At 40.6% G+C, this 19,663-nt stretch overlaps 1 protein-coding gene across 3 annotated transcripts in view; it reads left to right on the forward strand.

Moving 5' to 3' along the window:
• FRAS1 (Fraser extracellular matrix complex subunit 1) overlaps positions 1–19,663 on the forward strand; it is a 484,406-nt gene that overhangs the window by 459,950 nt on the left and 4,793 nt on the right. For all 3 annotated transcript variants that reach the window (XM_004038871.5, XM_055385587.2, XM_055385586.2), the window contains 6 exons: positions 1,734–1,841; positions 2,858–3,017; positions 6,750–6,866; positions 14,659–14,825; positions 17,204–17,409; positions 19,502–19,648. In XM_004038871.5, the coding sequence (XP_004038919.5) occupies positions 1,734–1,841; positions 2,858–3,017; positions 6,750–6,866; positions 14,659–14,825; positions 17,204–17,409; positions 19,502–19,648 (905 nt within the window). The remainder of the gene's footprint in view (positions 1–1,733; positions 1,842–2,857; positions 3,018–6,749; positions 6,867–14,658; positions 14,826–17,203; positions 17,410–19,501; positions 19,649–19,663) is intronic.

The following is a 19,663-nucleotide window of genomic DNA, read 5'->3' on the forward strand; positions in this document are numbered from 1 at the left end:
AATATAACCCAAATGATTTTCATTTTTCTCCTAGTGAAAAATGGTGTGATTCATGTTTTTACAGCGCAAAAGGATCTTCAAATCAGATGCAAAGAAATGGAAAAATGTGTCAAGAGCACTTGAAATATTTATGTCAAGTAGCCCACTTTATTCATTTGGCAAAGAGTCTGCTCTTTAATTGCATCCTCAAAAGAAGGGATTTTAACCTTCTGAAGTCAAGAGCTGTGATACTGAATGTTTAAAATGACCTTTCCCTCAGGCTCATCCCCATTACTGTCCTCTTTGGGAGGAGCCTCCAAGAACTAAGTGGGAGGCAGCCCTTCAGCTGGGAGCCCACACCTCACCCCCACTCAGTTGCCACAACTACCTCCTCCTACTGCTTCCACATAGATGCTCCTTAAAACTCCCCAATTTTCCCCTCCGTTCTCTCCAATCGTTCTTGGTTATTTTTGTTTTTCTTGGTTTTTTTTTTCCCCTCATTTTTAGTGTCCTGTGCTTCACACACTACCCCTAACCTATTTCCCCAAACCCATTTCCCCTAAATTCTGCTGCTGCCATCCTCCCTGTTTTCCTCTTCAGGGGTGAGGTGCTTTATCTGGGGCAAACATACTAAAAAAAAATACAAGAGTTTTCTTTTGAGAAAGCTTCATCTCTGCTAATTGAAATTACAGTCATCATTCATATCTATTAGTGTTTGGTTCCAGGACCTCCCACAGACACCAAGATCTGAGGACGCTCAAGTCCCTCATATAAAATGGTGTAGTATTTACATATAACCTATACATATACTCTCTTATGCTTTAAGTCATCTCTAGATTACTTATAAACCTAATACAATGCATATGCTATATAAATAGTTGTTATGCTATATTGTTTAGAAAATAATGACAAAAACATCTGTATATGTTTAGTGCAGATGCATTTTTATTCTAATATTTTCTATTTGAGGTTGGGTGAATCCACAGATGCAGAATCCATGATGTAGAACCTACAGATACAAAGGGCTGATAGTGTAGTCCTTTCTTCTGTGAAATGTCTTAGGCTCAAATCATTTTTTGCTTTATATTTCTCATGGGAAAATAACTTCAGGCAGCTTTCCCACTCTGGGTCAGATAATTCCTTGAGCTCTTGTTTTTGTTTTATTTTGTTCAAGTTCATGTTTCTCCTCCTTACGTTACTCTTTGGTTTTGGTCTTTCTGAACTCACTGGGTACCATGACTACAATTTCCTTTATTAAAGCCACAGCTTTCTTGTGTCATGTTGGCGTTCTACAAGCTGGCTTTAATTCTCCTTTGGTTTGAGTACTAAATGTAGCCACCAGGACTTTGTTTATACCTCTGTTAAGTCCGGAAAGGTATCTTGGCGAGGAAAAGAAAATACAGTAAGAAGCAGATGTGCTGTAACCATACCCTGGTGTAAAGTTTGATAGTAAGAAGTTTTAAGATTCATTTTTTTGCTGAACCCTGCATCTGGGCTAAGTGGAACTTACAGGTTTGAAAAGTCTATGTCAAGAACAGTGGAACCATTACAAAAAAAAAAAAAGAACCAAGTGAAATTTAACTGTCATACAATTTTAATTGGCATATGTTTCTATAGACATATAAATGTTATCTTGTTACATTCAAATAAATGTGCAGCTATACTTGGAGGTGTCCTTGGGATAACTTATATGTGGTTGCTGTCAGGGAGGAATTTTCCATGCCCTAGCATTTTCTCTCTGCTTTCCTGCCCAGGAATCCAGACAGACAGCGTGCTCTCTGCAAGGCTTCAGATAATAAGAATCTACATTCGAGAGGATGGCCGTCTTGTCATTGAATTCAAGACCCATGCCAAATTCAGAGGTAATATCAATGCCATTTTTTTTCCAACTTTTTATTAAGAAACATTTCACACATACAGAAAGTTGAAAGAATAGAACAGTAAAAGACAGTCAACAATGATTAACATTTTGCTATACATCCATGTGCACATACATCCATCCATACATACCTTTTTTTGTCACACCGTTCAGAAACAAGTTGCAGACTTCATGTCAAGTTACCCGAAATACTTCAGTTGACATCTCCTAAGAACAAGGACATTCTCTTATAAAATCACAACATCATGATCACTTCTACGATATTTAGCATTGATTCAATAATATCCAGTCTCTATTCATATTTCCTTTATTGTTCCACAAACGTCTTTTCCACTTATTTTTATATTTGTTTATTTTATAACTGCTTACATACAAAGAAAGAAGTTCCAGTTATGATTCATATGTTACATTTTGATTGTTATATTGCTTTAGTTTCTTTTAATCTAAAATATTCCCTCTACCTTTATTTATTCACGATGCTATTTCAGTGCAGTTTTAAAGAGTGGGGGTATCTTGCTGATAAGATTTACCCTTTTAATGATGTTTATAATTATACCCTTCTACCAAGGACTTGAATGGCCCTAAATGTGACTTTTATCTGATGCTGATATTTCTATTTATAAACTACTGAGACCTTTCTACCTCCAAGAAACATGTTGGTTAGAATTCAAAGCTATGTATGTTCAGTGTTCATTGTCGCATAAAGACCCCTATTATTGTGAATATACTCATTAGCACCATTTCCACAAGGAATATTCCTATTGTTTATAAATAAATACCTATGACTATGATGACCATCACAAGTAGGACGATGGGCTAGGGTGAGATGCCATGCTGTCCAGTGTGGAATATATTCTAAGGGGCAAAATGGGCTAAGCTTAGTTGTTTGAGAGAAGAACATTAATTCAGTTCTCAGGCTTTTGTGGGGCTCTACCAGGTACAATCAAACTCAAGCTCTACCACAAGTACAATAAATGCATGTGTTTCCCCTTCAAATAGGACAGTTTGTGATGGAGCACCACACTCTCCCAGATGTGAAATCTTTCATATTGACTCCAGACCACCTAGGAGGAATTGAATTTGACTTGCAGCTATTATGGAGCGCTCAGACTTTTGATTCTCCACATCAACTCTGGAGAGCCACAAGCTCTTATAACAGGTAAATACAGTGATGGAGGCCTCCATGGGTAGAGCTGAATGGTTTTCCATTTCTTTCAGGAGCTTGAGAAATAGCGCTTTTCTCTGAAGGCTAGACTTTTATTTTAAAAGGGGAATTGATAGAAATAGCCCTCAGCTGGGAGTAGTGGTGCTAGCTGGTAGCCCAGCTACTCAGGAGGATCACTTGAACTCAGGAGTGCGAAGCTGCAGTTAGCCATGATGCCACCTGCAAATAGCCACTGCACTCCAGCCTGGGCAACAGAAAGAGATCCTCACTCTTAAAAAATAATAATAATAATTAAAAGAAGTGACATTCTAGCAAAGAAAGAAAGAAACAAATCTTGCTCGGATCAACTTCTGATATATAAATAGGAAGTGCTTACACTTATTCCAAGGGTGAGACCAGAAGGGGCACACATCACTTTCACCTACAACCTATGGTGGGGAACTTAGTCACATGGCACACCTGCCTACAAGGGAAGCTGGGAAATGTGTCTAACTAAAACCTTTATCGAATAAAGAAATTTCATTTCAATTACAACGACCAGTGCAAAATATAGTATCTCTGATTAAGCCCATGTGTCGTTTACAAGATTTATTCCTCTCCCAGACCCAGTATAGAGGTAGAATAGGAATTTAATAACTATAGTAAAATATCCCCCATCTGTAAAAGGGAAGAATGGAAAAAAAAATTAAAACCACTATGAAAAGGATAAGTGGGCAACCAGGAATCTGTCATAAATATATGATCCCCATTTTATACATAATGAGAGTAAGAGCTATATTTAGCATTAAAATCTTACTTCAAATTGTCTTGAGAATCATTTTCAAAAAAAATTTTTTCTTAACTTAAAATTTTTGATCTTATATCAGATATTTTTATTGTATAGTGATTCCTTTGAAATTGATATCTAATAACCTTCAAGGACTGTGCTTCATGTTCTTTGTCCCAGTTTATAGACAGGGAAACTGTCTTCCTTTAAGTATTCTGCTGACATCTTCATTGCCACTTGGATGAAGCCCACCCTCCTTATGCAGCATACAAGGCCCAGCCTCCCCTCTGGTTTCATGTCAAACCCAGCCTTTTATCCACGTTAGTTACTCACCAATCCCTGAACCCACCAGCCCATCCACACCTCCATGCTTTTGCAATTCCCTCAGCCCTTGCTGCTCTTTTCCCCTTGCAAAACTAACTCCTCTGAGACCCAGCCCAGCTCAAATACTGGCCCCTTTGTGGCAGCTTCCCTGACTTCCCATACAGTGCTAGCAGCTCCCTCCTCCTGGTTCCTACTCTGTTCCAGCTTCTGCTGTAACACAGCTCATTATCTTATGATGGTCTATCTGCTGGTCCCAGTTTTTCACTAGATTGTGAGCTTCTCCAGAGTAGAAGGCACATATGATTCATCTTAAATCCCCGGAACCACAGGTTTTAGCATGTGATAGGTTCTGAGCAAGTATCTTTTAGGAGCTTACCTTTGAGGTGAGGAGATAAAATACATAGATAAATGACAAAATGAAGAACCCCACCAAGCACTCCATGCTAAGCACACTGTGAGAGATACAGGATAATATCAAGACCGTAGTTGTTCAGGGAAGAGAGAGCCAGAGGCTGGGGAGTTGTATAAGGATTCCTGAAAGAGGTAAGACAACTTATGGTCCACGTTGTGATATGGGAAATGCTTAGATTCTAGCAAGGAGATTAAAAGAACTGCAAGATTAAAGACATGTGCCTAAGACTGTGTTTGACATGTTTGAAGGCATCATGAGGAAATGGACCTAAGTAGTATTTAGGAATAGAGAAAAGTAGGACCGAAGGCTTGGGAGGCTATGCTATTTGTCTTGCATTCATTTGTTCAACAAGTATTTATGGAATGTTTACTGTGTGTCAGAGAAGGTTCTGGGCACCTTGAATATATTGGTAAACAAAATAAAGATCCCTAAGTATAGGACTTAAAGTAAGGAGATACAAAACAGTAGACATAATAAGCAAAGTATAACAAATGTCAGAAGGTGATAAGCGCTATGGGAAAATGAATGGTATGGAGCAGGGTAAGGGGAGACAGGAATGGGGAGACATTATAATTTTAATTAGAATGTTCCCAGTAGACCTTATCTGAGCAAAGACTTGAAGGAGGTGAGGGAGTTGGCTATGCAGAAACATGGGAAACAGGGTTCCTGGTAAAGTTCCTAAGATGGCAACATTTGGGCATGCTTGGAGAACAACAAGGAGGCCCATATGGCTGGCAGGGAGTGAGCAGCAAAGAGAGTAATAGACAATAATGCTGAAGAAGTAAGGAGTGGGAGTAGGGCCATGGGGTGGGGCCTTGTAAACCAATGTGCAGCCTCTGGCTTCTACTCTCTAGTGCAAGGAGAGCCCCTACAGGGTTTGACTAGAGCTAGTCACAATCTAGCCAGGCATGGATTGTTCTGCCTATTTGAATATTTCTATTAATGAAGGGTTACTATCCACATTATAGGTGTCAGTTTCCATGTAATTTAAATATGGTATACAAAGTCTCATTTCCTGCTGATCCAAGCTTTGAAGGAAAACTGCAGACATACAGACTTTTAGAACAGGAAGGAGCTTAGAAACAACAGCCCTGAAAGTCCTCATGCTTTGTTAAAGTCATGCAGCCATGGCAGAGGCAAGCTGAGGTTCTACTGGTTCCCAGTTTTCAGCCTGTGCCAGTCCACTACACTGACCCCAGGATGTGACATAAAAGTTTTATTATTGTTTTTAACCAAATCTTTGCTGTCAATTTACTGATAAATAGATAAGTATCCCAAAATGGTCAAAACAAGCACAGCATTTATGAGAACTGTTGACAGATCCCTCACAAACAGTTATAATGAAGATTCATAGCCCTGTGCTCTCCATTCAATGGATGACAGACTCCCAAGGCCCTTGAAGAAGGTTCCTGAAGCTTCTGAATGCTTGGCTGCCTTGCAGGCCACCTGACAGGGTTGGAGCTGCCACCCAGTGAGAAGTGTGGGAGATGAAATAGGAGAGAGGTCCAAAGGCTTCCTGCTCACAGAGTCATGAACTGGAGAATCCTGGGCCCCCCATAAACAGGGAAGTCCCCAAGTCCCCGTGAGTGGTCTCTAATGAGAAGTGATCTTGTTCTTCGACTTTATAAAGGGATGAGGCTATAGAGTTTGAAAGGGGAACCTCAGAATTGAGTGTGAGTGAAACGGGTGCAGGGACTTTCTGCAGGGTGCTGCTTCCATATGCTCTGGAGTGGTGTCCTGGAATCCTGAGACATTTGCTACCTCCTGTGTCACAGCAGCACCTGACACTATCACATCTTCAGAAATAAAAGCTGCTTTTCCATTTGGGAATGCATTGAATAGGGTATCTGTCATCAAGAAACACTAAACAGAAATTGTCAAACAAGTCTCATGAAATCCAAAGGAAATGGCCAATTCTGTTCTGTCATCACCTGAGCCTTCTATGTTTTCATATGTAGTCTGCCTTTCTTAGCTTTCCTCATGAGAAGGTCCTGAATACCTGAATACATGAAAGTAGCTCTATTTAACACCTCTGGATAATACTCTGAAGGTTAGGATAATCGAAGATGAGTTCCCGAAAATGGTTTTTGCAGACTTGTAAAGTTCTTAGATGCTGGACACAAATACCACCTGAAAACTGTTTAGTGAAGGCCATATCTTTCTGAGTAAGCCAGCAACCTATCAGTTGTTCCCTACGATCACAGTCTGCTCTGCATGTTTCCAGGAAGGACTACTCGGGAGAGTACACCATCTACCTGATCCCTTGCACAGTGCAGCCCACACAGCCATGGGTTGGCCCAGGAGAGAAGCCTTTGGCCTGCACTGCACATGCCCCAGAAAGGTAGGAAAATATAGTCAATCCTCATTATTTGTTGATTCCTTATTTGTGAATTCTCCTACTCACTAAAATTTATTTGTAACCCCCAAATCAACATGGTGCTTTCATAGTCATTCACTGACATGCACAGCAGAGTCACAAAACATTTGAGTCACTTAACACACACATCCCCAGCTGACGTCAAACCCGGTGATACTCTGCCTTCTTGTTGCGGCTCTCATACTCCAAACAAGCATCCTATGCACAGTCTATTCAGTGCCATGTTTTTTGCATTTTTGTGCCTTTTGTTGATGATTTCTCCATTTAGAATGGCTCCCAAGTATAATGCCAAAGTGCTTTCTAGTATTTCTAAGCATCAGAAGGCTGTAATGTGCCTTATGATAACCATGAGTTCAATAGAAATGAATCAATAATATATATTAAATAAGGGGTCTTTACACAGAAACAGACATAAAACAAGGTTATATGTTAACTGGTTGATATAAATGTTGTGAACAGAGGCTCATAGGAATCTAACCCTATATTTCTTCTAGTAGCTATGGCTCAATATCCACTAATTCATTATTTGTGGAGACTTTATAGAGCATAACAATTGTGAATAATGAGACTCAACCATACATCAGCCCATATTCACCTCAGACCTGAGACTGTATTGTGCTGTATATTCATTCATTCATTCATTCATTCATTCATATTTATTCAGCTCTTCTCATGTGTTTTGCTCAGGTCAAGGCATTGAGGTGATAGCACTACACTAGAGCAGAGGATTAAAAGTAATCTGTGCTCTCAGGCAGTTTATAGTCTAGGGTCACCTTTCTAGGAGCTGAGCAAAGTATATAGAAAACATTGCTGAGATAAAATGCCCAAGACAGAATCTGACATTAACATTAACAGAAGACTATTTGAAATGTGGCTTTTAAATAAAAGACTGAGAATTGGCTATTGGATTTGTCAATACTGAGGTCATTGGTGAACTCCGCCAAGAGCAGGTTTGGTGGACTAAAGGGGATTCAAGCCTGATAGGGGTGAGCTTGAGAGGAGGCGAGAAAGTAGAGACAGCAGGGATAAACAGTGCTTGAGGAGTTGCCATAGAGGATGCCAGAGCAAAGGGGCAATAACTGGAAACAGATGAGGAGTCAAATAAACAGCAGGTTTTATTTGCTTTATTTCAGGATGCTTGTATGCTGGTGGGAATAATCCAATCGAGGGGAAAGTTGATGATGCAGGGGATAGAGGGAAAGCTTGCAGAGCCAGATACTTGAGCGGAGCAAGGGAGTAGATCCAGGGCATGAGGGAAGGGCTGGCCATAGCTGGAAGCACAGAGAGTTCATCCACTGAAGAGGCAGGCAGTGAATCAATGGAAGCAGGTGAAAGGAGAATTGGGACACTAGGAGGATAAGGATGACAAAGTGGATATCTGATTGAAGCTATTCTTCCTGTGAAATGAAAAGCCCTACATTTGCTGAAAGTGAAGAATGTCGAGGTTTGAGAAGAGAGGAGGAAAGAAACAGGGCCATCTCAGACAGTGGAAAAGAGTAAATATACTAGAGGGTTACAGCTAGCAGCAGATCAGATGGTGTGGAACTGCTTTTAAATTGTCATATTATCGACATAAAATTGTACATATTTAAACTGTACAATTCGATAAATTTTTACCTATGTATACACTTGTGAAACATCACCACAGTCAAGATAGAGACAAGATAGGGAACATATCCATTTCCAAAAAGATTCCTCGTGTGCCTTTGTAGTTCCTCCCTCACATCATCCCTTCCCTTTCTGCAGATAACCACAGATCTGTTTTCTGCCACTATGGATAAGTTTGCATTTTTTAGAGTGTTTTATAAATGACATCATACAATGCGAATTCTCTCTCTCTGGCTCATCTCACTCCGCATGATGATTTTGATTCATCTGTGTTGGGTGTATCAGTATTTGTTCCTGTTATTTCTGGGTTGGACTTCATGGTATGGATGTACTACAATTTGTTTATCAGTGATCAACTGATGAACATTTCAGTTGTTTCCAGTTTGGGGCTATGATAAATAAAGCTTCTATGAACCTATATGTACGAGCTTTATATAAACATGTGTTTTCTGTTTTCTTATGTAAATACCTAAAAATGGAGTGACTGGATCATATGACAGATGTATGTTTAACTTTTTAAGAAACTGCCAAACTGTCTTCCAGCATGTTTGTAAATATGTAGCTACGTATGTCCATTCCCACCACGAGAGTGCACGCTCTCCCTTTCCCGTGCATTCTGCTAATGTGGTTGGGAGGTCCTGGTGTGGCTGAGCAATTAAGAAGTGGGAGGAAAAGAAGAGAGGAGCTGGAAAGACATGAGGTGGTAGAGAGCGAGGTGCTGGAAATGAGATTTTTGGTGATGGTGCATAACGGGCCTATGAAGAGTAGGTAGCTGTAGCAGGGTGGTGAACAAGCTGTTTGGAGGTGAGGGAGTCAAGGAACTGGGAGTCTGGGGTAGTTGATAGTTCATCTGAATGGATGTTTAAGTCACAAAGATTCATGGCAGGAACAATGCCAGGAAGCACCATAGTTAGCCAAATGAAGGAAGGAAGGTGACCAGGAAAATGGTAGTTGGCTGCAGTAAGGAAGAACAATGGGAAAATAATCTGATGGGATATGCTGGGGAATTTTAATTCATTTAAATGTTTAAAAATTATGTAATATTTCAGATATTCAGAAGACTATATATATATATCATATAGCAGATCTACCACCCACCTTAAGAAACTCAAGAAACAGAACATTACCAGTACTCCTTCAATACCCTCAATGCCCCTCTCCAATCATACTCCCTCTCTCTTCCCCACTAGGGTCACCACTAACCTGATATTTGTATTTATTATTCATTGTTTTGGTTTATGGTTATACCTCATGTATACTTCTACATGGTTTTGCAAGTTTTTGAACTCTAGACAGTAGTCCCCCCTTATGCTTGGAGTAAATGTTCCAAGAGCCCCAGTGGGTGCCTGAAACCACACATAATACCAAACCCTATATGTACAACGTTTTTTCAATCTGCTAACCAAGACAGCTACTAAGTGACTCACAAATGGGTAGCATATACAATGTGGAGATGCTGAACAAGGGGACGATTCCTGTTCCAGGCAGGATGGAGCAGAAAGGCACAAGATTTCATCATGCTAGTAAAAATGGTATATGATTTAAAACTTACGAATTGTTTATTTCTGGAATTTTTTGTTTAATATTTTTGGACTATGGTAGGTCTTAGGTAACTGAAACTGAGGAAAGCAAACCCATGAATGAGGGGGGAACCACTGTATATAAGTTTCATACTGCATGAATTATCTCTGCTACTCTTTTTTTTAACTCAGTGAATCATTTGTTGATTCATTTGTGTTGATTCATGTAGCTGTAGTTTGTTGCTCACTGCATTAAGGTATTCATGGTAGGAAAATTCCACAATATATTTGACCACTCCCTTTGGCTTTCTCTCTATTACAAAGAAAATTCTTATATATATCTCGGTGCACATGTGTAAGTAGAGTTTCTCCAGGGTAGGTTCTGGATTTTTTAACGGGACAGAGGAATGACGGTTTGAAACTGGCTAAAAGGATCAAGGAGGACACCAACACTGTCCTCAGGCCCTGTGTGGCATAAATGTGGGAGGTGGCAGAGGAAGAATGTTGCTGAGGATACTGAGGCTTCAGAGTTGGGGGTCCTTGCTTTACATCAGGGAGATTATTACTTGCAGATGCCCCATTATTCCCAGGGTGACTCCCCCAGGCTTAACCTTGGATCCCCTATATAGCTCCATGTGGATGCGATAGAACTACAACACACATACAAAATCAAGACTGATACAGGGATTTTGGACTTAATACAAGCAATGGGGAAAGGATTCTTTATTTAATAAATAGCATTGGGAAAAGTGGCTAGCCAAATGGAGAAAACTGAAACTGGACTCCATTGCTTGTTTTTATCAGGTTTTTCAAAGATCAGATGGTTGTAGATGTGTGGCGTTATTACTGAGGCCTCTGTTCTGTTCCATTGGTCTATATATCTCTTTTGGTACAAGTACCATGCTGTTTTGGTTACTGTAGCCTTGTAGTATAGTTTGAAGTCAGGTAGCATGATGCCTTCAGCTTTGTTCTTTTTGCTTAGGATTGTCTTGGGTATACGGGTTCTTTTATGGTTACACATGAAATTTAAAGTAGTTTTTTCTAATTCTGTGAAGAAAGTCCGTTTGTAGCTTGATGGGAATAGCATTGAATATCTAAATTACTTTGGGCAGTATGGCCATTTTCACAATATTGATTCTTCCTATCCGTGAGCATGGAATGTTTTTCCATTTGTTTGTGTCCTCTCTTATTTCCTTGAGCAGTGGTTTGTAGTTCTCCTTAAAGAGGTCCTTCACATCCCTTGTAAGTTGGATTCCTAGGTATTTTATTCTCATAGTAGAAATTGTGAATGGGAGTTCACTCATGATTTGGCTCTCTGTTTGTCTGTTACTCTTGTATAGGAATGCTTGTGATTTTTGCACATTGATTATTTATCCTGAGACTTTGCTGAAGTTGCTTATCAGCTTAAGGAGATTTGGTGCTGAGACAATGGGGTTTTCTAAATATACAATCATGTCATCTGCAAACAGAGGCAATTTGACTTCCTCTCTTCCTATTTGAGTACCCTTTATTTCTTTCTCTTGCCTGCTTGCCCTGGCCAGAACTTCCAACACTATGTTGAATAGGAGTGGTGAGAGAGGGCATCCTTGTCTTGTGCAGGTTTTCAAAGGGAATGCTTCCAGCTTTTGCCCATTCAGTATCATATTGGCTATGGGTTTGTCATAAATAGCTCTTATTATTTTGAGATATGTCCCATCAATACCTACTTTATTGAGAGTTTTTAGCATAAAGGGCTGTTGTATTTTATCGTAGGCCTTTTCTTCCTCTCGCCTATTTTATTCCTTCCCACAAACTTGCTGCTTCTCCCCTGTTGTCACCTTCAACTGGTGACCTTTCTGTCCTGTTGGAGTGAGGAAACAGAAGAAATCAGAAGAGAACTTATGCAAGCTTCTATCATCATACCTACATCTGTGCATCAGACCTACCAGCATGTATCTGTGCATGTACCCCATATGGCCCACAAAGTTTAAAATATTTACTATCTGGCTGTTTACAGAAAAGCTTTGTCAATCTCTCTGTTCTAGGTGCTTACACCCAAATCTTAACAATATCATTGAGATTTCTCTTATTCTGGCACTGTCATCAAGGATTTTAGGCCTCTCCTTTAAAATATATTAAAAATCCAGTTATTTTCACTGCCCACCTGGCAAAAGCCCTGGTCAGAACCATTATCATCACTTTTCTAAATTATTGAAATAGCCTGTTAACAAAGTCCCCTGTAGCCACCCTGTAGTTTCTTCTTAACACAGCAAACCCCTCACTTTTTCAAAACACTCCACAGTTTAAATAAACCCTAAAGTCCTGACAGTACAGGTAAGGCTTTATGGGATCTGGTCCCAAGTTACCTCTGTGATCTTATCTCCCTCACTGTTCTCCAGCCACCCTGGCTGACTGGTCATTCCTCTAATGTATTGCACACACTCTTACCCCAGACCTTTTTGCCTTTGCCATTTCCTCTTCCTGGAGGGCTTCCTCTCCACATAGCCGCATGTCTTACTCCATTGCCTGCTTCAAGCCTTTGCATGTTTTCCTCTCACTGAGGCCTTCCATGACTGAGTTTCTTCCTTTCTCTCTCTTTATGGTATATATTTAAGGTGTAAAACATTATGGTTTGATACACATAGTGAAATGATTACTAAAGTCAAACAAATTAACATACCCATCTCCCCACTTAGTTACCTGCATGCACACGTGTGTGTGTATGATAAGAGTACCTGAAATCTACTCTCTTAGGAAATGTCCAGTACATAATATTATTGCAACTTTGCACCTTTTGACTTACATTTCCCCATATCCCCCTCCTCGTCGCTCCTGGTAACCACTGTTCTCTTTGTTTCTGTGTATCCAGCTTTTGGAGTTTTTTGTTCCCACCCGAAACAGCTTTTTATGATTCCATATATAAGTGAAATTGTGCAGTATTTTTCTGTGTCTGGCTAATTTCACATAGTATAATGTCTTCCAGGTTCATCCATGTGGTCACAAATGGCAGGATCTCCTTATTTTTTTAAGACTGACTATTTCATTGTGTGTATATACACCACATTTTCTTTATTGATTAATCCATTGATGGACACTGGTTGTTTCCAAATCTTAACTATTGTGAATAATGTTACAATGAACATAGGAGTGCAGATGTCTCTACAAGATGCTGATTTCCCCTTGTTTGGGTATATACCAGGAATAGGGATTGCTGGGTCATGTAATAGTTCTATTTTTAATTTTTTGAGGATGCTCCATACTGTTTTACATAATGGCTGCACCAATTTACACCCATGACCATATTATTTAGAATTTCCAGTTGAACCTCCTTCTAGCATTACCCTTTCTCTGCCTAATTGTTCTCCTTATCACCTGTTACCTTTTAGCATGCTATGTTATTTTTTATTTATTTTGCTTACTATCTTCCTTAGAATGTAACTTCCCTGAGATCATGTTTTTCTGTTTCATCCACAGATGAATTCCTATTACTAGAATGATGTCTACTGTATAATATATGCTCAGTGAATATTTGCTGAATAATTGAGCCCTGGGGCACTAGAGATCATGGAGTAGAGAGCTGGTCAAGAGACTGAAAGAAGGCCAGTCTGGCTAGATCCCAGAAATGGAGGGAAGGGGAAGAGTAGCTGGAGATGAGTCTGTAGAAATAGGCAGAGGCCAGAGCTTTACCAGTCATGGCAAAAATATTGCTCTTCCTTCTAAGGGATATGGGAAACCACTGAAGGATATTAAGCAAATTTGAGTTTTTGAAAATGACACTGGCTCATCCATTTCATGATAGATGTAGAATAGCCTAGACAGAACTAATAGTGACTCCAGGGAGAACACTTAAGGGGCTGGCACCTCTTTTTTTGCCTTTCACTGAGATAATAACACTAGAAGGAAGAGCAGGTTTGCAAGGGAAGAGCATACTGAGTTTGGGTTATCTGACAGCCATGTAGAGCTACCATTTGACAGCCAGATACGTGTTTCGGAGCTTAGAGGAGAAATCTGGATTGGATAGTTAAATTTGTCATTACTACCTTTGAGATAGCAAATGCACTCAGTGACAAGGCTGAGATCATCTTGGGTGAAGTTATTGAGGGAGAACAATAAGGGTCCCAGAACTGAGCCTTGGGAGCGCTTATCTGCCAGAAGGAGACACGGAAGGAAAGGGCTCAGGAAGAAGGCTGGGGAGGTAGGCACACAGAGCAAGGCAAGAGAGTATCGCCTAGCAAGTCCTGAAAGTGGGACATGCGATAAATAAAGTTTTGATCAGGTTGAAAGAGTCAAAGCCTCAGAGCATGCAGCTCTGGGAAGAAATCTAGCTGGGCTCCAAAGCGGGGAGCACTTTAGAAGTCAAAGGGCAATTTTGGGAGCCCCCAGAGTGAAAGGGCCAAAAAAAGCAAAGAATACCAAAGAGCCTAAAGAGTAATTAATTATTTTTTAAGACTAATTATTTCTGTTTAAAAGAAATAACTACCAAATAAAGTCCTTTTACCTTACACATCCCTTTATTCAGTGAATATTTAGTGCCCACAACAAAGCTCTGTGTACAATCCTGTGGAGGGTGGGGAAGGGAGGGTGACTCAAATGACATATGCAAAGCTGACCCTGCTCTCAAAGAGCTCTTTGTTTCTCCTTGCATTTAGATTCCTGATACCCATTGCATTCCAGCAGACCAACCGCCCTGTGCCAGTTGTGTATTCACTTAACACTGAATTTCAGCTCTGCAATAATGAGAAGGTGTTCCTAATGGATCCCAATACATCTGATATGTCACTAGCAGAAATGGATTACAAAGGAGCCTTTTCAAAAGGTGAGTTGCTTCCTCCACCTGCAGAAAGAGGCTCTGCCTGGATATGAGAAGCTTTTGCTAAGTCACCGGACTGGCATCTCTGCTCATAAGCTCTCAGTCACCACCCCAGTAAAGATCCCCCAGGGTTGGTTCCAGGACAGCCAGGACTGAATCTAGGTACAGGCCCATTTCATGCTGTTTCAAAATCGAATCACACACTTGGCACTATAATGATTGGCAGTGTGATGCCATGGGAAAGCACTGGTCTGAGTAATAAGAATACTGGCATTTGTGACCAGATTCTAGCACATTGTCTAACTCTGGGTCAGTTATTTCCTCAAATCCCATTGCCTCCCAGTCTCAAAAGGATGCCAAACATGTGTGTTCTCCATCATGCTTTCTCTGCTGAAAATGGCTCACTTCACGGTCACTTCTCTATCTGTTTACCACAGGCTGGATTCTATCCTATATCTTTCTCTTGTCAATGACACCAAATTGATGTATTCTGGCACTTTTTTCCTGTTGGGTTTCCTTTGCATCAGCCTCACCCAACACCATCTTGCCTCTCAGATGACTCCTTCTCACTCTCCTGTCCCTGGCCTCCATCCTCTGCCCCTTCCGTGTTAGTGTCCTCAGATTCCATGCTTGGCTCAGTCTATTCCTACTCTGAGTGCTGCCTCTGGTCATCCCCATGGCTTGGGCCATCCCTTTACTCTGAACTTCTTACACTCCTACTGTTCTGCGGCCATTCCATAGGATTTGACCTCATTCTGGATCTCTCCAAGCTTCATTTCTATGTTTCCACATGCAGATATGAAACTACTGAAGCTCTCCAAGCAGCATGTCTTTCAGACACCTAGAGATGCCCAAGTCTGGACTTGTCTCCTTCCAAGCATGCTCCTCCCACATCTGCTACCCTACTGACTGCATCACCATCCTCTATGTGCCCCAACCAAAAATCTCAGGGTTATCCTCAACTTCCCCTTCCTACATCCTACGTCCCATCTATCATTAAGATGAGTGGAGTCTGACTCCTAGACATTTCTTGAGTTCATCCTCTTGCCTCACAGCTATATTTTAGGTGCCTATCTCTCACTAGAGGATTAAAATAGCCCCTACCAGGTTTCTGTGACTTAAGTCTCTTTGTCCTTGACCCATTTGCCATGTTTCTAAGGCCCAAGTGTGTTACTACCTTTCTGCTTAAAACCCTCCAGTGTTTCTTATTACTTATATATTCAAGTCCAGCCTCCTCAGCACGGTTTGTCTATCTCCCCAGAAGCCTCTCCTGCCAGAGCTTCTACACACCCTCCACTCTTGTCACACTGACTTACTTAGCACCACATAGTAAATGTTTGGGATGAGCATTTGGAATTAGCCAGATTTGTGCTAATTCCAAAATCCTCCTCCCACTGCATCATTGCTGTGGAACCTTGGATAAGTTACTTAAAAATGGGAATAATAATTGAAGCTATCTTTTGGGCTCTTGGGAGGATTAAGTAAGTTAGTTGCATGTAAAGAGCTTGGTGCCATAGCTGACACATAGGAAACGGCCTACACCAGGGCTTACATCCTTGAAGCATTCAGTATTTTGTACATGGATTTTTTTTTTTTTTTTTTTGCCTAGAATGTTCTCTCCTGCCTCTCACTCCCACCCCAAATGCACTGTCTGACAAATGCCTATTGTATTTCAGGATACTGCTCAAATATCATGTCTCTTGAAACCCTCCATACCATTCCCTAGGCGGATTTCTGTACCTGGTTTCATGCTCTCTTAACATGACATACCTTCCTCTATTGTGGAATGTAACAGTATAGCATTTGGGTGATTAATAAAGTATTGTGGTGGTTTGGTTTGAGAGCATAGTACCTTGACTTGGAATCCCACCCTCACCGTTTGCTTGCTTTGTGACCTTCAGCAAATCACTTAGCCCCACTCAGTGCCTCAGGTTTCTCGTCTGCAAAATTGTGAGCACTGCATGAGTTATCACATGAGAGGACTTGGTACAGTACCTGGCAAATAGTATGAGTTTGATAAATATGAGCCTATTTTAGTCAATCACTGTGAGTTTGTTTCCATCCTCTCAACTGCATCTCACACACCTTGGTATCCCCCATGCATAACAGAATACTTTGCTTCCCTTAAATGCTTAATTAATGCTTATTGAAAAAAGAAAAGCCATAAATGTTCCCTAGCAAGAAAACTCAGAGAAAAAAAGAAAATAAGAATAAAAAAGAAGCAATAAATGAATGAGTATTTTAGGGGCACATGGAATCATGGAGCTCTTCATAGAAAAGTGCTTTTCACTCTAAGGGAGCATGTTTAACCCCTTTCAACGCTTGACATTTGTTTTTCTTTCATCTTAAAGTCTGACCTAATTAATACCTTTCAATCTTTTCAGGTCAAATCCTTTATGGCCGAGTACTTTGGAATCCAGAACAAAATCTTAATTCTGCTTACAAACTCCAGCTGGAGAAAGTCTATCTTTGTACGGGCAAGGATGGTTATGTGCCTTTCTTTGATCCCACGGGGACAATCTACAATGAAGGGCCCCAGTATGGATGCATTCAGCCAAACAAACACCTAAAACACAGATTCCTGCTGTTGGTATGCTAAGTTCTCACTATTAGTGTTAAAGAGCAGACACTTGAGCAGATTTCCTCAGCTATGACTTCTGCCTAAAGTAGATAGAGCTCACTCTTGATATTTTCTTCTCTATATATGTTTGTGTTGTTGTTTCTTTCAGATCAGCTAAATACTAGTACATAGGTGGTGGTTACGGTGAGTAACAAGACAAACTTCTATAGATGTCCTTGGAAAAGGAAACTCTAGGCCAATGTTTCTCAGAGTATGGTTCAGAGACCTGGAGTGTCCCCATACTCTTTCAGGGAGTCTACAGAGTCAAAATTACTTTCAAAATAATATGATGATGACTCTTTTTTTCCATACTTATTCCCTCATGAGTTTAGAGTTTAAAAAGTTTATCAATAAAATTTCAGATTCCACATTGTAACGAATCTTTAAAAAATAACCACTCACCAAGTTTTGATTTAGTATCAAAAAAGAGGCAGGGCGTGGTGGCTCATGCCTGTAATCCCAACATTTTGGGACACTGAGGTGGGAGAATCACTTAAGCTTAGGAGTTTGAGACAAGCCTGAGAAACATAAAGAGACCCCATATCTACAAGAAAAGATTTGAAAATTAGCTGGTCTTGGTGGCATGCACTTGTAGCCACAGCTACTTGGGAGGCTGAGGTGAGAAAATCACTTGAGACTGGGAGGTCAAGGATGCAGTGAGCCAAGATTGCACCACTGCACTCCAGCCTGGGCAACAGAGCGAGACCCTATCTCAAAAAAAAAAAAAGGAAAAAAAAAGCCATAATTATTTGAAAAAGCTATTAACTACATAGCTTTATGTGGCCAGATTTTCTTCATACACTTTAGACAAAACAGCATATCACAACTGATGGAATTCAGAAGCAGTTATGAGAATCCAGTTTTTTCCCTGAGATTTCAAAAATGTAAAACATTGCCAGCTCTCTTTATTGGGGAAGGGAATGAATTTAGGTATTTTCACTAAAAAATATCTTACTTAAGTTAACGTGTAATGAGTTTCTTATTGTCAGTTTAAAATTAATTAATCAGTAAACACTTAAAATTTTTTCAGGTTTAATTTTTAACCGAGTAAATGTTGATAGATGTAAGTCACATAAACAAAAACTCTCTGGGGTCCTTGATTTGTAAGTGTGTAAAGGGTCCTGAGACCAAATAACTTGAGAATTATTGGGCTAGAATATCCCACTTTTTGCATTTTGAGATCACAAAAGCCACCACATGTCCTTTTTGAAAAGGACAGTGGGTTCCCAGAGTTAGTGTATTAGTCTTTTCTCACGCTGCTAATGACATGCCTGTAACTGGGTAATTTATAAAGGAAAGAGGTTTCATTGACTTACAGTTCAGCATGGCTGGGGAGGCCTCTTACAATCATAGCGGAAGGGGAAGCAAATACGTCCTTCTTCACATGGCGGCAGCAAGAAGTGCTGAGCAAAGGGGAAGAAGCCTCTTAAAAAACCATCAGAGGGCCGGGCGCGGTGGCTCAAGCCTGTAATCCCAGCACTTTGGGAGGCCGAGGTGGGCGGATCACGAGGTCAGGAGATCGAGACCATCCTAGCTAACACAGTGAAACTCCGTCTTTACTAAAAATACAAAAAAATTAGCCGGGTGTGGTGGCAGGCTCCTGTAGTCCCAGCTACTCTGGAGGCTGAGGCAGGAGAATGGCATGAACCCAGGAGGTGGAGCTTGCAGCGAGCCGAGATCGTGCCACTGCACTTCAGCCTGGGCAACAGAGCAAGACTCCGTCTAAAAAAAAAAAAAAAAAATCAGATCTCATGAGAACTCACTCACTATCACAAGAACATCATAGAGGTAACTGTCACCATGATTCAATTACTGCCTATTGGGTCCCACCCATGACACATGGGGATTATGGGAACTATAATTCAAGATAAGATTTGGTGGGGACACAGCCAAACCATATCAGGCAGCCACTGACTTATGGAGAGGGCTTCACAGCACATACTCTCTCAACCCAACCTAAAGCCAGGAGTGAAGAGTGCTTTTCTCCTCCCAGTCACTGCCACCTACCAATATAGTGGAACCATCTTTCTAAATCTTGCATTTCTTTTTTCTGAAATCCTAGGACCGCAATCAGCCAGAGGTAACTGATAAGTACTTCCATGATGTGCCTTTTGAGGCTCACTTTGCCTCCGAGTTACCTGATTTCCATGTGGTCAGTAACATGCCAGGTGTGGATGGATTTACTCTAAAAGTAGATGCACTCTATAAGGTGAGTTTGGTGAGA

The sequence above is a fragment of the Gorilla gorilla genome, chromosome 3 (genome assembly GCF_029281585.2).
Source record: "Gorilla gorilla gorilla isolate KB3781 chromosome 3, NHGRI_mGorGor1-v2.1_pri, whole genome shotgun sequence".
In the NCBI taxonomy this organism is placed as follows: domain Eukaryota; kingdom Metazoa; phylum Chordata; class Mammalia; order Primates; family Hominidae; genus Gorilla; species Gorilla gorilla.